Below are 17,676 nucleotides of genomic sequence, written 5' to 3' on the forward strand. Positions count from 1 at the left end.
CGGCAACAAAAATATGTAATACTAGCTGTTGCCCGCGACTTCGTCCCCGTGGGTAGAAGATATGAGTTATGATTTATACCTGCCCTGTTTTTTTCACATTTTTCATTGTATCTTCGCTCCTATTAGTCGCAGCGTGATGGTTTATAGCCTAAAGCCTTCCTCGATGAATGGTCTATTCAACACAAAAATATCTTTTCAATTTGGACCAGTAGTTCCTGAGATTAGCGCGTTCAAACAAAGAAACTCTTCAGCTTTAGATATTAGTTTAGATGTGAAAATTTCATCTCTCTATCTATCAAGATTCATGAGATATAGCCTAATGACAGACGGCAGCGGAGTCTTAAAACCGGGTCCGACATATCATTCGAATATAGGAACAATAGCGGATCAATATGTACCTACTGATTGGAAGATGTTCTTAAAATGCTTTTATACATTGATAAGAGATTTGGCAACAGACCGAATACTTGAAATTTGGCAGAATGTTGAAACAGATTATTTATCTAGTTCTAGTGTATTTCTCAGACCAGAAAACCTTTTAGGTAGATTGCTTATATAGATTAAGTATTTGCTTCGAATTTATTTATAACATTGAGATCAATTTAATCTTCTTGTTAATCTGGAATTTGAGTTAAAAAAAGATTTAGAAACATTAAAACCCACGTTTTTAATTCACACTCGCTCCATTCAAATTTTATCCAAATCGGTAGAGCCATTTTTATAGATATTATTGCATTGTCATCCGGTTTGAAGCTACCCTGAAAATGTCAGGTAGCCAACTCATCGGGAAGTGCCTCAAAATTGCATCACAAAAATCCACCCGGAACGACAAACAATCAAGAAAGTAAGTGTGCGAAACCGTAGAGAAAAAAAATAGGGCACGATTTTCCTTTTACCCAGTGCCGGCGTAAGGGCCACTGACACCCCTGGCGAAAATATTGTGGCGCCCACTTGAGGGAAGCAATATCAAGTGTTAGTTTTTTGCTGATCCCAAGTAAAATTATATTAAGAATTTCATCTTTCCTCTAGCGTTACGTTTGGCGGTGGAAGTGTTCCACCTCTAGCGTAGAGCACAGTTCTGAGGGTTTGCGCCAGGAGAGGCAAGAGACTCCGACTTCAGACCTTGTCGCCCCCCAGAATTTGTCGCCCTGGGCCATCGCCCCATCACGCCCCCCCCCCCCCCTTACGCCGGCAAAGCTTTTACTACGGAAATCCTAAATGAACAAGCGGGGATAACCGAGTGGTTGAGGTCACCGCGCCAAACTCACTGAGAGCGACGTGTTAGTTCGATCCCCGTAGGAGAAGCATTTGTGTGATCCACGAATGCTTGTCCTGAGTCTGAGTGTCTTTGTGCATGTGACTTGCCCCCTCACCCCCACTACACAAGGATTAAATTCTTTACTGCGGGAGTCGTTACAAAAAAAACAAGAAATATCTAGCCCTATCTACTACAATTTTGCCATGTTTTGCAGACTATGCAGTCATCCAGTCAAGGTTATCAGGGTTATCAGGTCCAAGGGTACCCTTACGTGAAGCCGGTGGTGATTGACGTCCCGACCATCGATGCGGAGACAGCCTCCAAATGGAACAACCTGCCACGAAGACCCGTTGGACAGAGCCAGGTGAGAGAACCATTGCAAAGGATGTAAATAAGTAAGGGCTGGACAAATCAAGATGGGCAGAAAAGGTGAACTGGTATAGCGATACAATGGTGGCATTAATGATGGCACTATACCAGCACTACGCTGTATAAAATGGTGAAATAATGCTTGTTGCGTAGGAACCCAAAAAACTTTTTTAGCGGCATTAAAAATCAAAATTTATCGTCCTACACTTTTTCTTACTATGGGGAGCTCGGTTTCCAGTCTAACCGGATTCAGCTAAGTACCAGTGTTTTACAAGTAGCGACTGCTTATCTAACCTCCTCAACCCTGTTACCTGGGAAACACGATATCGCTTAGTCAGACTCTCTAGCTTCTGACTAACAGTAACGACTGACAGCTGGGGCCCACAATTTAATACGCCTTCCGAAACACAGAGGAACTACTTTGGGCAGAGATAGTCACCCACCCACGGACCGAACGTATCAAGCGTAGCTTAACAGCTCGATCAACTTGTGCAGATGTAGTTGTAGAGCACCAGAACAGAAATACATGCTCTGTGAAAATTTAAACTTCTACAGTGGTTCCTGAGATACTGCCTAGTGAGAGATGGACGTACAGAGAGTGGAGCCTTAAGATCAAGACGACCATTTTTTTACAGTTTTCCTTTGTTATCAATTTTTTGTGAGATAATCCATTCTGACTCCCAATTCCAGTACGGCCAAGGATCCTCGCGAAGAGATGACTTGGAAGCCAACAATGTGGTCTATATTGATCTCCCGGAGGCAGGGAGTCAGGTGTCGCAGAGCATGGGCACCCCGGGAAGCGAGGAGGCTTCGTATAACCAAGTATGTATATAAACAGTTAATGATGGCAAGTAACAATTGTGGTAAACACGTAAGTGTAAACTCTTTTTTGGGCTTCGTATAGAAAGGAACCGTATTACTGAGACTCCGCTATCTGTCTAGCCAGTTGAAGTTTTCACTTAAGATGCTATGGCAGTAAATACAAACAAAAAAACTAGCCAGATTACCAGACTATTTGCACGTAACGCCTTTTTTGGTTAGGCTGGGAAATCCTCATGGATACTCATCTCTTTAGGGGAGGAAACGGGTAGTGTTAGACTCTTAATGACTAAATCTGAACCCATCTAAATCTGCATTTAGTCTTAGCGCGTTAACGCAGAGAATTTTTAGAGTATTGACGCCCAACATGGGACTTTTTTTTATCATTGTAAACATTTGTCTCTTAAAAAATAGTCCCAATATTATTCAAATATCGCCGTTACCAACAACGCCGCCGACTTTGGTTATATTACTATTCATCTTTGTATAACTTTATATGACAAAAGACATAAGAAGAAGGAATGACAAAAAAAAACATTTTACTAACATAATCCCAAAATTCCAGACTCCTCAATCGTCCAGCCAAAATCGACAGGCGTACCAAGTACAAGGATATCCGTATGTGAGGCCAATGATCATCGATGTCCCGACCATCGACGCGGAGACAGCCTCCCGTTGGAACAACCTGCCCCGGAGACCAGTAGGACAGGGGACAAGCCGCGGGCAAGGACCAAGCACTTCCGCCAGTAGTTCTCAGGTAATGGATGGAGAATAAGGTGCACCATTTTCCAATTTGAATTATATATTAATACCAGAAAAAGATGTCCAAGTATTGCCTACCAGCCTTTTCTGATTTCTTGGAGTAAAACTTCTTTCGGCGCATCTAGGAGGTTAGGAGGATAAAGCAACGGAAATCCGTTACGGTAATTTGGTGTTTCGTTTTTAAATATTTTCGATTTTGTCAAAAGATAGCAACAAAAAATATAAACAAACTAGCTGTTGCCCGTGACTTCGTCCGCGTGGTTAGAAGATATAAGTTATGATTTATATCTGCCCTGTTTTTTCCACATTTTCCATTGTATCTTCACTCCTATTAGTTGCAGCGTGATGATTTATAGCCTAAAACCTTCCTTAATGAATGGTCTATTCAACACAAAAAAGTATTTTTCAATTTGAACCAGTAATTCCTGAGATTAGCGCGTTCAAACAAACAAGCAAACTCTTCAGCTTTATATATTAGTATAGATAAAAAAAAAACAAAGTAAAAATATTAAATTAAATAATAATAATAAAAAAATGCCATCTCGTACAATAGCAAAGAAATTTTACTTCAATTTCGTGAGACATTTTTTTGTAAGGTTGAGTAAGCCTTACGACCATTCGCCTTCAAGGGAGTTTTAAATCATACTGAGTTAACCAAAACCACCGTGCTACGTCATCCGCGTTTTGTTGTATGGTTGGTAATAATAAGCTGGTATTAAAAAGCATTCGTGGATAACACGAACGCTTGTCCTACACGGGGATCTAACCCACGATACGATGCTCTCGGTTAGTTTTGTGTGGTGAAACCAACCACTCTATCCATGCACTTCAATCAATTTTACAACTTTTCAGCCATATTTTCTTTTATCACACAGTATAACTCCCAACAATCATCATCTCGCAACCCGTTACCTCAGAAAGACGACATTGACGACGCTCCAGTTGTCTACATAGATCTACCTGAGAACGGAAGCCAAGTATCTCAAAGTATTGACACTCCTGGGAGCGATGAACCGGAATTTATACAGGTAAGGTCAATTGGAAGATGTGGGAAACATGGTTTTATTTTTAACCCCGACGCAAAAAGAGAGTATTTAAGTTTGACGTGCTTGTTCGTCTGTCTATCTATCACGGATACAAAACAAACTAAATTGAAATCACCTAAACCGTTTGCGAGCTATGATGCCGGAGACACAGACAGACACTTCAGAGTTATAACATCATAACTTTTGTATCGATTGTCTAAAAAGGAATTTCTAAGAAATTTTACATTTGAAGCATACTCGTACATCTCTAATAGACTGTGCCCAAATTTCGCCAAACCGTTTGTCAGATACCAACGCCGCGGAAAGTCCTCGCCTTTTTTTTTCCAGGCCTTTCTTTTCTCGATTTCTGGCCACGCGTATTTGACTAAATCCTAAAATTACACCCTCTCCGTCACGGACGACCTCGGCAATTAGTGATACTGGCCATAATTTATAACTGAACCGTATAAATTTTATCCACAGAATACGATTCTATACGACCCCTTCGAGAATAGGCGTATCGATATACCTAAAGATGATGCTCGTTCAATGAGCTCAACAGCTTCAGAGTCAACTCAATCTGGGAGGTACACGCCACAGCAGCGTCCTCCAAGACCTAATTATCTGAATTTGCAGACCCCTGGGAGTTCTGGTAAGAAATACATATCATCATCATTGACGACCGTCGTGGTCGAGTGGCGTACGCACCGGTTTCAAGGTGTCGCTAGCTCTGAAGTCCCGGACGGGTCAATGTAAAAAATCACATTTCTACATTGTCTCGGGTCTAGATGTTTGTGGTAACTTCGTTTTATCTGAATTCCATAACACAAATGCATGTGATGTTGTACATTTACTATTATTATTATTTATCATCATCAGTCCATATACGTAGTTGTGAACTAGATGGCGTCGTGCAAAAGTAATGTCACTATAATGACATATTGATGAAAGTTTTCAGCTTCTGACACCCATAATTTAATGATTCACCAATAAATACAACAAAACACTCTTATCCACAGCAACACAATCACCATCATCAGCTTCAAGAACACCAGGTTCAGTTCCCGGTGCAGTACCACCCTTCATGTCCAAGGAAAGCCTCGTCTACGGAGGCCAAGGGCCGGATGGGTTTCCAATATCCCCTATACCTATATCGGAGTTCCCCGAGCCACCTCCAGCGTACACTGAAACTGCTACTCCAAGGTCACCCACGACCTCAGTTCAGGAGCCTCCAAGGACCCAAGTTATTTTACCAATAGGTGAGTAGTTAGTTTTTTATATGTGAAAAAACTGCCTTTATCCATATGTATAGGAAACATTTGAGAATAGCCCTGTGTAGTTTTATTTTGGAGCTCTTAGCTTCCAGCTCCAGATCAGGTGGAACGTCATCATAATGTTGCACTGTCAAGCAATATACAAATGCACAAAAGCTTTCATCTCAATCGGAAATCGGGAAGTGGATCTTTAAAAATTGCAAGATTTTATGTAAAAGAAAAAAACGAACCGATGTAAAAGAGTGTAAAAACTAGATATAGATCTTATGGACTCTGTTTCTGCCGCATGATCTTCACAAATTCTTCGATGCGAAAAAAACAAAATTATTTTTTGTACAAGACTCGTACTAAGACAATTACAGGCTCATGTTAACACTGCTAATGGCGCCCACCGTGGGGCCTAAATTTGCCGACTATTTTGCCTGTAGCCACTTAGGGTTTTGAATCCCTGCCAATACATTAAACTGACGAAGAAATGTCAATTACATGTCAAACTCAACTTGAAGCAAAACAAGCTAAATCGAAATTGGTAGACAGACACGTCTTGTAACACCCTTATTTTCGGCATTGAGTGGTTTAGAGAACCTGTCAGTTCAGCCATCACAATAATTCCAGAAACGCAGAAGTCTTCTATGATGGCCGGAGACCTCTATGATACAGCAAGCTTCGGGGTTATAATAGTTTCTTTTGTCAAATAGAAAATTTATTTATTTGTTAAATATAGGTGGTACACTTGGTGGAAAATTACATTTTAGTTGCACTGGTTTCACCTTGGAAGGTATACAAATATGGTTTGTCAATAATAATCAAATTAGTACATAATGTCATTAATTTATTACATTATAGTATAGTATCCTAATATTATTATTTTTAAATTTTATCAAAAACTCTTCAAAATATATTTATAATTATTTAATTGTTTTTCAGATGCAACAGCACAATATTCTCCGACGGGTTTACCTAACATGGACAGAAAGAACCTTACATGCCCGCACTGTGGCGTAAGAGTCCAAACCTTGGTCATTCGCGAAGTGGGGTACTTCACCCACTTCGTAGCACTACTGTCTTTTATAATATTGTAAGTATTATTCAAACCAATACTGGATATTTTTCATATCGTGTATGTACAATCTGTGAGTTTAGACAGCCCGTAGGCCTCAGACTACCCCACCGTGCTCATGATTAAGGACACCGGTTGGGTCCGAAACTAGTCGGGCAACCCCGATAAATGCGCATGAGTAAAATGAAGAGGGGAAATGGCTGATGCTTCTAAGTCGTCAACTTCCAACAAAGAAGCGTCGGCACTTTTTGGATGATAGTAATGGTCGGTGCACAGACGCCATTTACATAGGTACACGGATCAATGCGGGAGAAGTTGCACGGTGCAGCGGTAGTGAAGGTTTAGTCTGTAGCAGTCTCCACTACCCGCGCACTCCCCCGAGGAGGGTGTCTATGCCTTATTAATAGTGTCCCAAAACGGTACCGTCTTATTTCGACTTTGACAAGCGGGAAATTACCGCCTAGATATCAGTTAAGCCGATAATGCAATATCGGATCGAAGTCGGATAAAAGCATCATAAAAAAAATCCTCAAAATAGGTTTAACCATTTGGACGTGAAAAGGTACACACACATACAAATACACTCACATACTTACATGTATAAATTAAGTGATATTTGATTGAACCTTTTTTGTTTCAGTATGCCATTCGTGATTGTCGTTTATTGCACAGACTGGTTCAAACATTACAACCACTACTGTCCCAATTGCAATAAGTTTATTGGATACGAATTACCCCTCGTTGGAAGAGGAGATGTCGTTCTGACAACTTGACAGAAGACCATCGGGACACAAAAGAAAAGACCAAGAAGACAAGTTACATTACTCCTCGCACTAACGCTGACGAATCACTCAAATGTATTGAACTGACAAGTCAAAGTCACGTCACTTGTCGAAACGGAATGTCATTCTATACATTTGAAGTTTTATATTGTAATGCGATGTATTAATATTATTGAGTTTTAACAAAAATATGTATATTATGTGTGTATTAAGAAATATATAAGTATGTTTATCAGTTGTCTTGTACTCATACAAGCTTTGCTTAGTTTGACACTAGATGGCGCTGTGTAAATTTTGTGGCGTATTAATAAATGTTTATCCCCATACACAGAATATGTATTTGAAATGAAATAAAAATGTCATCTACCTTTTGAATTGATTTTAATATTACTTAAGATATAACAATAATTTCTGATTTTAAGAGATTTTAAGACATTAATGATTTAATATTAAGATTTACATTTTTCACAAAACCTAAGTTTTTGGGTATCAGTCCACGGTATCAGTCAATGGTTTACATAAATATATAAAATTCCCGTGTCACGATGTTAGTTACCGTACTCCTCCGAAACGGTTCGACCGATTTTTATGAAATTTTGTATTCATATTGAGTAGGTCTGAGAATAGAACATCTATTTTTCGTACCCCTAAGTGTTAAAGGTTGCTCGGACTAAAAAAAAATATTTTATTTTTTGTACGAAATTTTTTGTTTTATTTTTTTTATAATGTGGCATTGAAATATACATACAATTAGAAATAATTTATTAAGCAAAACAACGTTTGCTGGGTCAGCTAGTTTTACATAAAAAACAATTCATTTTACATAAGAAAAAATAAAACCTTTTTCGTCAAATTCCATTCATGTTTTTAATTTAAAGAAAGCAAACGTTTATACTTATCAAAAAGAACTAGGTAAGTGTGAACCGGACTCGCGTTCTACGTGACATAAAACATCAGTCGTGAAAATTTCAACTTTCTACTTATGACCGTTCATGTGATATAGCCTAGTGACGGACGAACAGAAAGACAGCAAAGCCTAAGTAATAGGGTTCCGTTTTAACCAACAACGAAAGTGATATTCCCAATTTGGCCGGAACTATATACTGAAATCTGTTAAAACGGCTTAGTTTTTAATAATTCTTAATTTTATAAGCATATATTTGTAATAATAAAAAGCTTATGATGTATAAATAAATGAATAAAACTCATGTGTTGTGTTTTTCTTATCGTATGGTTGATGTACAACCTGGTGTCAGAGTTTAAACCGCCCGTAGACCTCTGACGTGACGCAACACACACTTGAACAATTCTCAACTGTGTCTTCCTCACGATGTTTTCCTTCACCGTTTTTATTAAGAAATAATTACTTTGTAATAAGCACATGGATTAGAAAGATTGGCGTTTGAAATCTACCTTTAAGTTGGTGAATAGAATAAAACCTTCAACATTATAATTATGATTTTAGTCTGTTTTAGCCGAATGTAACACAATGAGGGTTCTTTAGAATTCATGTTTGTATATCATCTTCATCCTAGCCTTTTCCAACTATTCTGCTTTCAGTTTAACCAGATTCAACTAAGTACCAGTGTTTTACAAGGAGCGACTGCCTATCTGACCTCCTCAACCCAGTTACAGACAACACGATACCCTTTAGTTAGACTGGTTTTAGGCAGACTTTCAAACTTTTGACTACCTGTAACGTCTGTCAAAGATATATGAATAACAGCCGGAATCTACAATTTAACGGGCCTTCCGAAACCCGGAGGAACTCTTTATGACAAATGGTCGCCCATCGACGGACGAACCGTATCAAGAGTAGCTTAACCTGTAATCGACCAAATTGCGCAGTTGTAGCTTAGCCACGAGCACCTCTGTCGTTCTTACCAAATGATGAACCATTATAACATTTATAAGTATGTATGTTTACTAACCTGTTTAGTTTGATTGGGCCACCAGTTTTTCTGACTTTCAATGCTTGTTCCCAAAACTTAACGGCCTCAGGTAGAATGGTATTCTGAAAAAAAGACAAGTCAAAAATAAAATTATGATTAAAAAATAGTTTCGGTATTGGCGCCCAACGTGGGGCTTAGAAGCGTCGTGATCAATGCTCGTAACTCATTTAAAAATTTGTTCTATCCAAAATATTTAGCAAAGTTGTTAAGTTCATGCCTTAGGAATGATTCCTAGTTTTAGAGCGCAGGCATCTTCTCGTTTCATCCTTTTTCTGAAACATATTTCAGTACTGCTATGCTCCTATTATTCATAGCGTGATTGTCTTATACAGCCTTCTCCAATAAATGGTTTATTTAAAATTATAACATTTTTTTAAATTGCATCTGTAGAGTCTGACATACGAAACATGAGCCTGGAAAAAAGCGGCAAATTCAAAAAATCTAACTCTGGTATCACTGTGTATAGTAAGAAAAATACATTTTGATATTTGATTTTACATCATGGATTAATTTAACATAGTATTTTCGTGTATATAATATCGACCCATTACTGTCCCACTGCAGGGCAAGGGCCTCTTCTCAGAATGAGGAGGGTCATTTTTGTGTATAAGCATTCTGCAATTGTGAGGAGAAATAAATAAACGTAGTTATTATAACATTATTTATTGTGATTCGTAATCAAAATCGGAATCTAAAAAATCTACTTCAAGAGATTCGTCACTATCACTACTATCATCTTTTACATTTATAATAAAACTTTCCAGTTCCGTTTCAAGAATTTTATCTTTTTCAATGTAATTATTTTCGATTTTTATGACGTGTTCTATACAATTATTCCATTCTGCAACTGTTACACTTTCAAAAGCATCTTTTATAATTTGTTCCATATTACCAGGTGTGACACCGATATTTTTACTTGCAACCCTTCTCTTTGCCAAACTCCATATCATTTCTATGGCGTTTAGGTCACAATGATAAGGCGGCAACCTTAACGCTTCATGTCCATGCTGTTTTAAAATTTCATCCACTTCATATATAGGATCTGGTTTATGTTTTTTTACTAAACAAAGTAGCTCATCCTTACATAAATACTCTTCAAACGGCACACCTTGAGATCTAAGCCAGTTTTGGATGTCACTTTTTCGGGTTTGTGTGGTAGGCGCTTTATTTATTTGACATGTGTGATAACTTGCATTATCCATCACAACAATGCTCGGTTTTTCTAAACTGGGAATTAATTTTTCACACAACCATTTTTTAAAATTGACAGCGTTCATATCGTGATGGTAATCTGCCATCACGGACTTAGTGCATTAGGCACAAACCCTTCCTTGGACCCTGCATGGACAATAATATGTCTCTTACCGGCTGATATTTTATCAACAAGACCACTTGTTGACGGACCTTGCCAAGACTTTTTTGGTTTGTAATTTTGATGTATATAAGTTTCGTCAAGGTAAACAATATGTTTATTTTCTTGCCTAGCATTACACATTTTTCTTAAAAATCTGTGCCGCCAAGCGACAATCTCATGTCTTTCTATGAGTAATGATCTTTCATTGGAATTCTTTTTGAATTCATAGCCATTGTCATGCAAAATCCTTCTTAAAGTCTCTCTACTTCCTGTAAATCCTATCGCATCTCTTAACTCTGCAAGCAAGTTTCTTATAGTTGGTACTTGTTTTTTTACAGTATAAAATTCATTGATTTTGTTTCTAATTGCACATATATCAAAGTTGTCTAGATTTGATACAGTACTCGGATGGGGTCGCTTTTTCCCAGGCGTACTCCAAATGTTGTTGTTTAATTGACCTTCTTTTTTAATACGCTTTATTGTAGCAAGACTTACACCTGAAAAAAAAAGCAAATTGAATAAATATAGAGTTGTACCTATATAATTAGTAAACAAAATCAATCATACAATCAAAGAAATTCTAAATAAGTAGATACACAAGATACAGTGAGATATTGCATGATTTCGGTTGGTCTTAAATTCACATACAAAGTAACAAGGAATCTTGAACTAAACACAGACTTTGAGACGTTTGTTATTATGAAGCAAACAAATATATAAAAACAATAAAGGTAGGTAGATAGTTATAATTTATTTAAGAAATTTATTATAAAATGTTAGTATTTACCTGTTATTGTTGATATTTCCTCCATGTACTTGGATGCCGAAATCCGTTCTGAATTATGTATAATTTTAAGATTTTTGACAGACTCTTCAATTTTGTTAACATCTATATTTTCGGTTCCTGAAGAAATACGAAAATATATAAAATATTGAATATATTTTCATACATAACGAGATAAATGTTTCATGCAAATATGAACATTTAATAGGATTAAGCAAAGGATCAAGATGAACGTGTCGTGCTTACCAATGGCTTCCAAGATTGTAACCAAACATTGTTCTTTTTCATTGAAAATCTTTTCATTGTCTTTATTTTTCACATCAAATTTATTAACCATATTGAATATTAGCTTTCTAGCCTCACTCTTAATAGGAGTCTTCATATTTAATGGTTTAAAATAATTTCGCAGCAAAAAAGTAAACACGTTTTATGCAAATGACAATTCATGTACTGACATTTGACATATATTTTGGTGTGGCCATATGAAGAATGTCTAAAAATTGTCTAGCTCATGTTTTGCGTGTCAGACTCTAGTTACTAATATTAGCGCGTTTAAAACAAAAAAATCTCTTCAACTTCAACTTTAATTAAAGTATAGAATGCGTAACTACTCTAATAATATTAATTTCAACATTTTAAACACGTAAAATGCATACTTACGTTTATCATATCGAATTTCTCGGGCTCCAATCTGAAAACAGAATATTAATTAATAAAGTTCAGGAAAATAGTTTTACCTGTGGTTTTATCTACAGCTCCCCTTCGATCCCCACCCAGGATAAATATTTTTGTGATAAGCAGGACCATTCATTCCATGTTTGGGTGTATCAATTGTCGTTTTTTTAACGTCTCCCACATTTAAGAATTGAATACATATTTGCGCCAGCCAGACAGCCAGTCGCAGGACAAGCATTCGTGGATCACACAAACGCTTATCCTACACGGGGATCGAACCCTAGAAACGTCGCTCTCTCTGGGTTTGGCGTGGTGACCTCAATCAGTCGGTTATATAAGTATATTTTTCAGTTGTCTTGTATTCCTTTCAAAAGCTTTCTCCAGTTTGACACTAGATGGCGTTACCTCCGATACTAAAATTATCGTTGCAAATCCCTTCGGTATAACAGTCAGGGCCACTAACTACTAGACCAACAGCCTAATCAGTTTTAACTTACCTATAGACCGAGTGATCATAGACTATGCTTATTCTTAATGGCTGGTCTATGCTCCGCTTTTTGACTATGTGAGCAGGCTCTATGTGCACCCCCCGTATTACCTGAAAAGAGGAAAAAAACAAAATTAATATCATTTATTAAATTGTAGCTACTAAATAGCTCTTTTTGAATGTTAAATTACATTGGACAGCACCCAGTTTCGCCCACCCTTCACCGGTTAATAAGTGCTTTTGCTGTGAAGAAACGGAGCAACAAACTCCCCAGCAGCACGCTGTCTTTCCGTTTAAAATTTTTTTTTTTTATATAGCATGCTTTATATCCCACTGCTGGGCAAAGGCCTCCCCCTTTCTCTTCCACACCTCTCTATTTTGTGCAAGTACAATACATAACATAATCAATTTGTAAATTTATAATATCAGTGAATAGGTGCCAGATAAACAAATATTTGAAGACGATGTAACAAACAATGGATTTAAGATATTAACTACAGACTACTATTGCCGTAACGGACTTCCTTTGCATTGCCGTCTAGGTACTTCCTAAAGAAGTTTTACTTCAAAACAGAAGGTAGAGACAACAAAGGGAGCATGACGTTTCGCAGCCAGCTAAAAATTGAATTAGTATTGTCAACTCAAGATGACTTTGACTTTTACTCGGCATGTGTGAGTAACCCTTGTAAATAGTGACGTTATGTGACAGCTGTCATTTCGGCACAAAGCCATTCCACGGTCGCCATTTTGCTTCGAAGCGTTTCCAAAGCTCAAATAGTATTATTTTAGACTTCACACCAGCGTCTGAACTTAATATTAAGTGCACTTTGCCTGAGTGCCCTTGTTCTATAACCAACTTTAAAATGCTTCTCTCTTCTCACTTTGATTGCGATTTACTAGCTTTTATTTAGTTAAGACCGGGATGGTTGGCGCTCTTTGGGGGAGGCCTACGTTCAGCAGTGGACGGCGATAGGCTGAGATGATGATGATGATGATGATGATGATGATTTAGTTACACCTGTCACTTTTTCTGTAATGTCTTTGACTGCACGGATAGTCGAGTGGTGTGGTTCGCCATGCCAAATTGTGAGCATGTCGTGTTGCGGGTTTGATCCACGAATGCTTGTTATGAGTCTGGGTGTCTTAGTACATGTGAATTGACGACCTCCGTGGTCGAGTGGCGTACGCACCGGTTTCAAGGTGTCGCCAGCTCTGAGGTCCCGGGTTCGATCCCCGGTCGAGTCAATGTATTCACATTTCTACATTGTCTCGGGTCTGGGTGTTTGTGGTACCTTCGTTGTATCTGAATTCCATAACACAAGTGCTTTAGCAACTTACTTTGGGTTCAGAACAATGTACGTGATGTTGTCCAATTGAATGTTTGTGATACCGCGATACAAGGATTAAATTTCTTATTGACGAAGCCATATACCTATTATTAATACTTTTTAATCACAAAATCATATAGCCGATTTTAAATGAAAACAACTGAGCCAAAATGACAGCGATTTTGAGTTAAATAAAAAAATTGAGAATAAAATCGATTCTCGATCATCCAGTCCAAAGTTTGGAGGTGACAAAAAAAACATGTACAGACGAATTGAGACCCTCCTTTCTTCCATTCTTTCTGAAAACGGTTAGATAGATAAAAGACCCACTTCCACAACATTCTGGACGCCTCGGTATTGTAAGTAACAATGCAAAAAAATATTTGTCATACAACCAATTCATTTTCCTTTACCCTATTCATACTTAACTTAATGTTCTAACTCCAACTCACATTAACCGGTACTTTAAGTACCTAAACCAATGCAATATAGGTGTCCAATACTCGTCGCCAGCGTTTAAAAGGCACGACCTTCTTAAAGGTCAGTTTTCTCAGTTGCAAAGATGTATCCTAGTCTAGTTTACCTTAAAAACATTTAAATATAGTATTTCTGCCTTGGACTCAGCACGAAGGTTGTATGCCTCTTGGTCGCGTCAATTTCTTCCGTATTAGCCCTCGGAAGCAATGTCAAATTCTACATTTCCGTATTAATACTACCATGATATAATAGTCCACAACTTTCCACACAACGCCATCTAGTGTCAAAGTGTGTAGTTCCTAATTGCGGGAGGCGTCTTTTTTTATTATAATAGAAAACGAATATTTCAAACTCGCTGTTGCCCGCGACTTTGTCCGCGTGGTTAGAAGAAATAAGTTAGGAATTTTTGAACGGAAACCCTCGAAGCCTCGAAGCCCTCGAAGATGAATAATTTTCCCTGTTTTTACCACATTTTCCAATGTATCTTCGCTTCAGTCGCAGCGTGATGGTTTATAGCCTAAAGCCTTCCTCGATGAATGGTCTATTCAACTCAAAAATATTTTTTCAATATGAACCAGTAGGTAGTTCCTGACAAACAAACAAACTCTTCATCTTTATATATTAAGTATAGATATACAGAAATTACATTCAATACTTTGAAGTGATTCTATAGTGTTTTCACTTGGAGCCCATCAATATAAAAAACTTCAAACTAATAACTATTTGTTTTCTATAGAATTTCATTTCGTTTTTCATTTCGTTCGCTGAACTTATTGTTGAAATACCTCGCGATTTGTAAAGTAACAATTGAATAAAATGTATTGTTGACCCTTGGTACTTTCTTTGAATCTTTTTCATCTCATTCCACCTTTTAATCTTTTAGCCTTTTCATAGAAAAGCTTGTAATACGCGGTGACCGTATCACCAGGGGCCCGGGACCCAGACACGAAGTAGGTCATCAACTACCAGTGCCAGTCTATCCGGATTCAGCTAAGTACCAGTGTTTTACAAGGAGCGACTGCCTATCTGACCTCCTCAACCCAGTTACAGACAACACGATACTCCTTAGTTAGACTGGTTGTCAGACTTTCTGGCTTCTGAATACCCGTAGCTACTAACTTAAAGTTAAGAAAAGTATTCTATGGTCTTATATTTAAAATAAAAGTAGAATATTGTTTCTTAGGAAAAAACGGGCAATTGAGAGTCGGACTGACATTCGAATCGTTCTGTGTCATTATTTAAAGAAATTGCAAAAATAATGTTTTTTTGTGGGATGGAAGCTAACTTAATATCTGATCTATCATTGTTTTAAATTCTGTTGTTTTAGGGGCAACAGAAATACATCTTTAGGTAAAATTCAAACGGAGTCATTATCGGTTCATGGGATACAGCCTGATGATAGACAGAAAAACACATCGAGACTTGGTAATAAGATAGATATAATATTCTTTATTGCACACCACATAAATACAGGATCGGACACAAATATATAGTTACATGGTGCCACAATCGGCGGTCTTATCGTTGAAAGCGATAAAATAAGGTCCGATTTTTTTGACAAACGGCTGCTTTATGCAATTTTTTCCAAATCTCCATTCATTTTAAAACTGAAACGGACTCTATTTTTAAAATTGCACCATTGAGAAGTCCAAAAATTGCTAAGATCATCATTTGAGCATGGTGTACAAGTTGAGATGTGCTTCAAATGCGTCAAACTCCTCAGAAAAGTTCTCCCGTTTCGCCTTTTTCGTACGGACCCCTTACAACGGTTTCTTAGAAAGGAAATCCATTATTACGTTCCATTGGTTTATTTAAAGAACTCTTAAGATCAAATAGTTAAAAAGGTTTCATTAAAAGCGATGTAACAGTAGATAGGTATATTGATTTTCATAATATCCGTTGTTCTAATATTCATTCATCACTATAAGCCTTTCAACTATGTTGGGGTCGGCTTCCAGTCTAACCGGATTCAGCTAAGTACCAGTGTTTTACAAGGAGCGACTGCCTATCTGACCTCCTCAACCCAGTTACAGACAACATGATACTCCTTAAGACTGGATGTCAGACCCTCTAGCTTCTAACTAACAGTAACGACGAATATTGATACATATATAGGCAGATCCGTTAACAAAAACTAGTGCTAAACAAACAATATGTGTAGAATACTAGCTGTTGCTCGCGACTTCGTCCCCGTGGGTAGAAGATATAAGTTATGATTTATACCTGTCCTGTTTTTTTTCACATTTTCCATTGCATCTTCGCTCCTATTAGTCGCAGCGTGATGGTTTATAGCCTAAAGCCTTCCTCGATGAATGTTCTATTCAACACAAAAATATTTTTTCAATTTGGACCAGTAGTTCCTGAGATTAGCGCGTTCAAACAAACAAACAGACTCTTCAGCTTTATATATTAGTATAGATATGGAAATACATAAAATCTTATCAAAAACTTTGATTATTATTGAAACAGCATAAATCCCGACCATGATTTCGTTTCAGTGTTTCACATTTTTCACAATGGCATTACGTAAGTTTTTTTACAAAATTATTGACTTTTTAAAAGACATCGCGAACCTTAATTTCTATACTAGCTTTTCGCCCGAGGTCGGTTATATCGCGTTTCCAAGAGAACTCTTCAAAAGTCCGGGATAAAAACTATCCTATGTTCTTTTTCAAGGTCAAATCGATCTCTGTACCAAATTTCATTAAAATCAGTTCAGCTGTTTAGACGTGGAAGCGTAACAGACAGACAGAGTTACTTTCGCATTTATAATATTAGTACGGATAATATACCTTTAAGTTAACCGTGACTCCACATACTATTTTTTAAACTCCTTTCACAGATATTGTCTTCGGGAACAATACAATTCAGGCAGTTACAAACGAAGTTTTAGTAAATAAAGTTGAAATATACAGACCCTTGAATAATATCACAAAAAGCATAGAATACGAAAACGAACATATTGTGGAAAAACATAAAGACGTAAAGACAAAAACAACGCATACAATTCAACCAATTGAAATTAATAATTACTTTCCTTTAAATGATAATGCCATTGAAATTGCACAAAATAAGTTACAAAGAGAAATGTCAAATTACGATCTCAACGAAATGAACAATTATTTCACTCGCATAGATGAAAATGTAATATCTAAAATCCAAAAAAGGTTAGATAAAGAAAAGATTAAAAGAAGCCTAGATGAATTCACTATGGTTAGAAAGAAAACACATTTTACACTACCGGATTTTAATACGAACGATATTTTAAAC

The 17,676-nt window shown here is 37.2% G+C and overlaps 2 protein-coding genes and 1 long non-coding RNA gene across 4 annotated transcripts in view; 1 reads left to right on the forward strand and 2 right to left on the reverse strand.

The window, feature by feature from the left end:
• Positions 1–17,676, reverse strand: part of LOC113508947 (leishmanolysin-like peptidase) — a 79,869-nt gene that overhangs the window by 19,957 nt on the left and 42,236 nt on the right. For both annotated transcript variants that reach the window (XM_026892159.1, XM_026892160.1), the window contains exons 2-4: positions 12,612–12,712; positions 12,100–12,130; positions 9,281–9,363 (exon numbers count right to left, since the gene is read on the reverse strand). In XM_026892159.1, the coding sequence (XP_026747960.1) occupies positions 9,281–9,363; positions 12,100–12,130; positions 12,612–12,712 (215 nt within the window). The remainder of the gene's footprint in view (positions 1–9,280; positions 9,364–12,099; positions 12,131–12,611; positions 12,713–17,676) is intronic.
• Positions 1,473–7,368, forward strand: LOC113508949. The gene is made up of 8 exons (XM_026892162.1): positions 1,473–1,622; positions 2,318–2,449; positions 3,012–3,203; positions 4,084–4,236; positions 4,717–4,885; positions 5,253–5,492; positions 6,435–6,585; positions 7,208–7,368. Exons 1-8 carry the CDS (start codon positions 1,476–1,478, stop codon positions 7,338–7,340), a joined length of 1,317 nt encoding a protein of 438 aa, XP_026747963.1. The 5' UTR covers positions 1,473–1,475; the 3' UTR covers positions 7,341–7,368.
• On the reverse strand, positions 10,110–12,061 carry LOC113508963. Its single transcript, XR_003402057.1, has 2 exons — positions 11,686–12,061; positions 10,110–10,142 (listed from the first exon to the last, which is right to left on the reverse strand). It is a non-coding gene; the product is annotated as an uncharacterized LOC113508963 (long non-coding RNA).

Source organism: Trichoplusia ni, chromosome 3, assembly GCF_003590095.1.
Source record: "Trichoplusia ni isolate ovarian cell line Hi5 chromosome 3, tn1, whole genome shotgun sequence".
NCBI classification, from domain to species: Eukaryota; Metazoa; Arthropoda; class Insecta; order Lepidoptera; family Noctuidae; genus Trichoplusia; species Trichoplusia ni.

What these genes read in the sequence shown, in the direction of transcription:
- LOC113508949 (XM_026892162.1), top strand. Translation starts at nt 1,476, where the DNA reads ATGCAGTCATCCAGTCAAGGTTATCAGGGTTATCAGGTCCAAGGGTAC. An exon ending in ATGAACCGGAATTTATACAG is followed by an intron (nt 4,237 to 4,716) that starts GTAAGGTCAATT and finishes TTTTATCCACAG; the next exon opens with AATACGATTCTATACGACCC. An exon ending in CCAAGTTATTTTACCAATAG is followed by an intron (nt 5,493 to 6,434) that starts GTGAGTAGTTAG and finishes ATTGTTTTTCAG; the next exon opens with ATGCAACAGCACAATATTCT.